The 7,682-nt window shown below is 37.3% G+C and overlaps 1 protein-coding gene across 1 annotated transcript; it reads right to left on the bottom strand.

Moving 5' to 3' along the window:
- Positions 1–755: 755 nt before the first annotated feature.
- Positions 756–2,561, bottom strand: LOC132180054 (extensin). Its single transcript, XM_059592896.1, has one exon. The coding sequence runs from the start codon at positions 2,355–2,357 to the stop codon at positions 876–878; it is 1,482 nt and encodes a 493-aa protein (XP_059448879.1). The 5' UTR covers positions 2,358–2,561; the 3' UTR covers positions 756–875.
- Positions 2,562–7,682: the final 5,121 nt, after the last annotated feature.

Here is a 7,682-nt window from a genome sequence, read left to right as displayed (position 1 = left end):
TTGTTTTTTAAAAAGTTTTTTTAGAAAGTAAGAATATGTCTTTTGAAATCGTAGTATTTTTTTTAAAAAAATAAGTATAATAAATGAGTATGAAGAGTAGTCTTAGGGCCTATTTAGGTGTGCGCTTAAAGAGCCTAAAAGTGCGCTTAACATTTAAAAAGTCTGTTTGAAAAAAAAAAAGGTACCCATTAGGTAAAAACCTTAAAAAGCGCTTTTAAAGATCCAAAAAATCCCACAATGACTAAAACACACTTGACAAAAAGCTTAAAATAAAACTTTTACACAAAAAAAAAGGCTATTGACTTAAAATCTCTATTTCATAAACGCAATAACAAACGTGCTCTTACTCTAATATTATTCATTCAGGAATTAACACTAGGTGGAGAAAATGCAACCTAATTTTGGCTCAATTTCAACTCTACACAAACTTCGAATGTCCAACAAAGTTTTTTTTTTTTTTTTTCAATAAATAATATTAAGAAAATATATTCAATACTCTTGAAAACAAATTTGATATTTATGAAATGATCTCATTATACAAAGAAAGCCAAAGAAAACGATATTCCTCAATGGTATTTTTCAAAAAATGATTAGATATTTTAGCTTTTAGTGAATAATTAAAACAAGATATTTTAGGAATCCAGGAAAGAAGCAAAAGGATGGTAAATAAGCTGTAATCACAGAATCATTTCCCCCATCTCCATTAATTTATACAAAAAAGCAAGCAAGACCTCCTAATCCACACCATATGATAATAATAATAATAATAATAATAATATTAAAACAAATAAAGCAGAAAATTAACATAAATACTCAACTTATAATAAGGTTATTATATTTGGAGTATTATCTACGCAACTAAATTATTATTATAATCACACAGAGGGTTGTGAAACCTTGTTAACCACCTTACCCTCCTGGCCCAACGCGCCAGCTTGCCTCATATCAGCACTAACGGCCACGCCAACGCCGTGATACGGCGCCGTAGCGGCTGTGTAGTACACCTGTCGCCCGTCGTATCCCCCAGTCGCGCCCATTGGCGCGTAGCCACCTGTGTCCGTCACAACAGCTCCACCGCCAACGCCGCCACTCGGGCGCACCATACTGAACCCTTCCGTGTAGGCCGTCATCTTCGGCAGCTGCTGCTGCTGCTGCTGCTGCTGCGGCGGCGGCGGATGAACCTGCGGAGGAGCCGCGGACAACGGTGGTGGTTGGGACTGCGGTTGCGGGACCACATTGTAAACCGGTTGGTCCCGGTAAACATCTGGCGGGACGCGCGACATGGCGTAGTATCCTTGATTGGTTGGGGCGGCCATCGGTCGGACCATCGGTGGTGAATGGTAGACTGGTCCCGGGCCTGAGAATACGTACATGGGTTGGTCTGGTGCTCCAGGTGCACTCCCCGGAAAACCCCCTCCTGAGAATTGCTTTTCTGTCCAGTACCCGGTGGCGGGAGGTAGGTTCGCCGGAGAAGGAGCCTTTTCCGGCGCCTTGGGGAAGTAGTAATCGCCGGCGTATCCTCCAACGAGATTCTCATCGCTCTTTCTCGTGTACATCACCGCCTGTTCGTGATCCCCAATGTGAAGTCTCTGCAATTCCTGCAATTGCCTCTGGATCTCAACCGGGTTGACGGCCACGTCGGACCCGTAGACCCGGTCCCCGTAGACCCGATCCCCGTGACCCGCCCGGGAGGGAAACTCTGTAGGCGGTGGCGGAGCGGGTTCGGGCACAGGCTCTCGGAGATGCGCCGGTGGTTGTGGCGGCGGGACGCCTTTGTCCAAGCCGAAGAGAAAATCAACGTCGTTCGGCACCGGAGCTTTGGGCGGCTCGGTCGGACCCGAATTGAGAGCGTCCACGAAGCGGTCGCGATCGGACCTAGCCCCCTCGGAGCCGAAGCTGGAAGAAGACTGATTCGGCGTCGGCGCCGCCTGAAACACAAACAACCTCATCCTGGCGGGCTTGGCGGAGGCGCGGTAGAGGCGGTCGTACTCGTGCATCATGTGATCGAGGTCGTCGTCGTTGGTGACGGAGATCAAGGCGTCGAGATCCTCGCCGGGGAGCTGGTACTTGAAGGCGACTTCGGCGTCGGCGCAGAGAGCGGAGAGCCTGGAGATCATGGCGTCGAACTTGACGTAGCGGTCGACGGAGAGGATCTTGGTCTCTCCGCCGAGATAGGAGAGCTGGTTGTCGTGGGGGCGAGGGTGGATCTTGCCGCCGTAGCTGCACATGAACTTGGCCTTGTAGTTGGGAGGCTGCTGCTGATCGTCCCACGGCGGAGGGTTCTCGAACTCTATCTCCCTGGAGCGCGGGGAAGATTCGCCGGAATCAGGATAAGAGTTGAAGCCGTAGTTTTCCATAGTTGAATGAAAGGAAGGGAGCAGGAGAGCAGCGATGGTGGAAAGAGAGAGAGAGAGAGAGATGGTGGAGTCTTTTGTGGGGGCTGAGATGGATTTTTTGGCGAGGAGGGTGGGGGCCACTGCGCTTTGATTTTGGGGGAGTGTGGGGGCCGGAGAGAGGGAGATAAGAGAGTGATGTGCTCTTGACTGCGATTAGACTACGGGGGAGGCTCTCTCTCTCTCTCAGGTGAGAAATGCCAAGTGCGAAGTTTACAGGTGTGGAAAACCTCTGCCCTACATCTGTACGGCGCTCGGATGCGTTGGGGGCAAAAGCAATTAGGCCCATTAGGGTGCATTGACGGGATTATCCTTGTTCATTCTCCTAATTTCATTTTCAATTTATGTCATTGATTTAGGTGGCTCAAAAATTGTTAATCTTAAATGTCATGTACTGAGTTTAAGGGTCGGTTTAAATGATGTGACTTCTAAAATTATAATTGGCATTGCGATTGATTTTTTCTTTTTTTTTTTTGAATAACTGACTGATCTTTATTCAAAAATTCTGGAAAGGTACATAAAACATCTAGAGTCAGAGAGCCTCTAAATACCAAGAGCTCAAAAGAAAACTCTAAACATCAAGAGCAATTTGCTCTAAAACAACTACATCTTGAATAACATCCGGGATTTCTTCCATCCAGACACTATGTATTCCAGTAATACTCGCTATTTTAGCCAAGACATGAGCTGCTTCATTTGCTTCTCATCGAACATGTTCCACGCTCCAGCTCCTGAATCTCGGCAGAATGGTGTGGATATCCTCGATAATCTGTCCAAACCTGCACCATGATGACCCACCTTTGATAGCTTGAACCACGATTTTGGAATCCCCTTCTAGGAGGATGTTTTGAAAGCCCAGATCGGCATTGCGATTAATTATTATTGAGTTTTGATCACATAGTGATTTTGAGAAAATAGAGCTTTTAAGTTTTAAGTCAAAAGATGATTTTTGGCTTAAATTTTATTTTTAAACTTTTGTCAAAAATGCGTTTTTAATATTTTTAGGCTTTTTAGACTCTTAAAAACGCTTTCAATTTTTTTTAACAAACATGTACTCTTTTCTTCAAACAAACTTTTTGAGTATTAAATGCATTTTTAAACCCCTCAAATGACACCCAGATAGGCCCTTAGAGTGACACAAGAGGGATATAAGAGTTACTTCTAAAATTACTCATGGGGACTTGAAACATGACTTTTAAAAACGCGTTAAGCATTTGGCAAAATCGTATTTTAACCTTTAAAATTGTGCATTTTTCAAAAAAAAAAAAAAAAAAAAACCCTCCTTGCATACGACTTGAAAATACAGATTACATTTTTTTAAAAAAAAAAACGCAATCCTAAACAATTAATTTTTTGGAATATGGTTTAAAATCATATTTTTTATATATGAAATTGCAATGACGCATCCAAAGTCAAATCAAAACGTGAGTATAAAATTATAAATTAACCTTAACCATTGGTGGCCTTAATCTTAATTGGATGTGTTTTTATATGATTAATGGAGATTTCAATCTCTTAATTAGTGTGAGGGTTTTTTTGGTAAAATAAATTCACAGTATCTTTTCTCAAATTTTAAAATTTAATTATCCCATCCAAACCCAATATAAGAAAGTCAAGTAGTCTACCTAAACCGGACTTGTATGGTCCTTTAAAGAAGATTTTTTTGTTAGCTCACTTGAACGGTCGATTGTAATTAAAAGTGGGTGAATCTTTTTTTAATTAATAAAAAGAAAATTTGAAATTGAACCGACGCTCCCTGATTGGTCAGTCATTTTTTTTATTATTATTATTTACGCTCCCTAATCGCAAGCCAATCATCCGGTAGCCTAGTCAAAGCTTTTTAAGACGTAGACCTGACAGAATTTACCCTTTCACCCAGTATTTTGCTTGTTTTGGTTTGTCCCTTCATTTCTTTCACCAACCCAAATATGTACAAAAACATTAAAAATCTAGTACTGAGTTTGGAGCTAAAATAGTACCACAATAAATGAGATAGGGGTAATGATAAACAGCACATTGGTGTATGAACAGTTATACATGCGCAGTTAAATTTTTTTTTTTTTATTTTTTTTTTATTTTTATAATTAAAATATTAAAAAAAATAAATGAATTTTGTTTGGCATACATGACTATTCATGCACGCCTAGCGTGCTGTGAATCATTACGCAATGGAATAGACTCAAGTTGAAGTGAACGCTACTAAATCAAGGGTATGTTTGTGATATTGTTTCAAGGGTTTAAAAGTGTTTTTAACACTTAAAAAGTTCGTTTAAATAAAAAAGTATTCGTTTAGCAAAAAAAATTAAAAACGCTTTTAAAGGTTTAAAAAGCCTAAAAATGGGAAAAACACATTTTTAGCATAAGTTTAAAAATAAAGCTTTTGTCCAAAAGCTTTTTTTTACTTAAAAACTCTATTTTTCAAACACAATCTGAATCCCCCTATCTCTTTTCTTTTTCTTTTTCTTTTTCTTTTTCTTTTTTTTTTTTTTTTTGTACTGATGTGTAAAAAAAAAATTTGAGACAAATTTTATAATCTGGTTGTTTGAATTTATAAAATTTTTGAAAATTTAATAAGGTTTACAAGGTTCATTTGTCCCAAAGAATTTAAAGATGTAGGACTCTTATTTATACCCCATAATCTCTCTCTTTCTACTTGAATTTTGATGAAATTCATGCATCTCAATAGCAAAGAATCCAAATCCGACATGTTGTGGTTGTTTTATAAAACAAGAAGCATATATAATATATTCTAAAGAATCAATAAAAACAAGAATAATGCTACACTTACTCTTACTTGTTTACATAATTTTTTTTACACTCATAGGTGACTTTTAAAACCACCATTGGGTTGTGAAAAAATTGTGTAAATAAATGAGGGTAAGTGTAACATTTCTCTAAGAACAATAGGTATACCATTAAGGGTGGTATTTAAGTGGCCTAAAAACAAATCTCATGTGGTTAGTCTTAAAGACTAGGGCATGCGTTCCACTTTTGCAATAGGAATTATAATATCTGATTAGTGTAAACCTGAAGTCTTATTGATGTTCTTAGAGCATAATATTACCAGTATCACCAAAACCATTTTTTTTTTACCTACTTTGGTGAGTCAATTTGGTAAAAAAACTCTAAATCCCTCACCAGCAACCTCTCTATTCTGTTGAAACCAAATATATACAAAACGATTAAAAACTTTTCCCTCTCTCCTCATTTTTTTTTCCCCTTTCTCACGCATGCCTCTCTCCTCCATTTTCTTTGCATTTTCTCACCCATTTTATTTAACCCCGTTTCTAGAGAGCGCCATTTTCTTTCCACCAGTGCATCACTTCATTTCGAGTCTCACCATCACCGTTAGGAAAAATACAATTTTTTTTTTTTTAAAATATTACCTTTAGAATAAGACAAATATTCAAAATATAAAAGCTAAAGAAAGAATAAAGAAATCTTTGAAAAATAATATTTAAATTAAATAATAAAAGTGAATTGTTAAAATGGTAAGACTGCTGGAATGCCAAAAAAAAAAAAAGAAATAAAAAAAAAGAGACTATTTTAATAATTAAAATTTGATAAAACTTCTAATAATGCTCTTATGAACGCAAAACTAGGAACCTTTCCTGTAACATGAACACCATTTTACTTGTTTTTGAAAGTCATCTCTTGTTAAACAAACAAATATTTGACTAGAGTTATTTAATAAATAATTGGATAAAAAAAAAGAAAAAAGAATGTTGACAATTATTAACAGTATCATATATTATTATATTAATATGGGGGAAGACATGACCACTTGACCAACCCACCTGCCGACAGCTTTATTTTTTTCCCCAAAACCCTATTTGTTTTAAGGTAGTTCTGCAATTACACCAACCTCGGCGCCATTTGCTCACATGAACATGTTCAGTCAATCCTGTCTCCATGTTCTCCCATGCATCTTTGTCACCAAGCTTTTCATTTTTCTAATCTTCTTTCTGTTTATTATTTATGCAATGTAGTTTCATTTTGGCTATGAAACTTTGGTTATATAAAATATTAGAAGTCCACTGGGGCCTACTAGAATATAACAAAGCTTGTTATCCTTCCCGCACATGAAGCCCTATTCACCTTCAAGACGGACAGAAAGCCTCTTACTCTCGATTCTTCAAGAGACTCATTAACTGACATTCTCCTAACCATCGATTACCCACCTAAAAGTAGGGTATCACCTGTTAACATTCCTCTATTTGGGTTTAGTCCTATAGAGGAAGGCTTGATTTTCTAAGGAAAGAATTTGCTTAGGCGTATTTAAAAGGAAAGTCGTTTATGAGAATTTATCATCCTTCATGCCAAATCCTTGACTTCTTATACTTTGCCATATCAAACATGCATTTTCATAAATCATTCTATTGACTTCGGTATCGGAGCAGGCTTCATCTGTACAAGTCATATGTGTCTTTGCTAAATTATTAAGGCGAGACAAATTATATCAACAAAAAATCAACACCTTGGATTATTTAGGAAGACATTTCTTCTTGTTTTAAGGAATTTCTCTTAGCTAGTGCCTAAAAGGTCATGTTTCTTTCTTTTTTTCTAAACAAAACGACAGAAGCACCTTTAATTATCTTATCTCGTAAACCCTTTTCAAATTCACACTTATCATGAATCGAATCTTAAGCATTCTCTATTAAGAGAGAGAGAGAGAGAGAGAGAGAGAGAGGGGGATTAAAGGGCATGATTTGAAATCCTAAAAATTAAAGGACACGATGGGATGGGATTTGATGGCTTCTTATCCTAACAATCCAACATTCATTCAAACAAAAGAAATTATAGATACAGAAAGAACAGAAAGCAAATATAAACTTATTAGAAAAATTCAATCCAAAGAGACTACTAGCACTTCAAGAAACAGAAAAGAGATCATAAAAGAAAAGGTTATTTACGAATGCAGATGTTGAAGGCTGCGGCGATTTGTCCCGACTCATTTCAGAATGAGGCCATATAGTGTTTGCTTACCTTTAGAGCCTACAATTTCATATGGGGAGGAAGATTTTAATAATTTTATCGTCAAAATAAATGTGGGAGAGTTTTTATGAATCTTTGCTTTGGGCAACCACATTATTGTAGTGTCTCCATTGATGTAGAATGTGGTTGCAACTATTGGTTTTGAATAAGATACAGAGAGTGAAATGCTTAAAACTTAAGTATTGCCTCAATTTTCCATTTTTATTTTTATGAAGTTCTTTTATATATATATATATATAATCAAAGATCTTTTAGAATTTCTAATTGTTTTTGAATGAAGATGTTGAAGCATAT

This window comes from Corylus avellana, chromosome ca4 (assembly GCF_901000735.1).
Source record: "Corylus avellana chromosome ca4, CavTom2PMs-1.0".
Classification (NCBI taxonomy): domain Eukaryota; kingdom Viridiplantae; phylum Streptophyta; class Magnoliopsida; order Fagales; family Betulaceae; genus Corylus; species Corylus avellana.
Note: the sequence above shows the minus strand (reverse complement) of the source record. Positions and strands in the feature narration are given on the sequence as shown.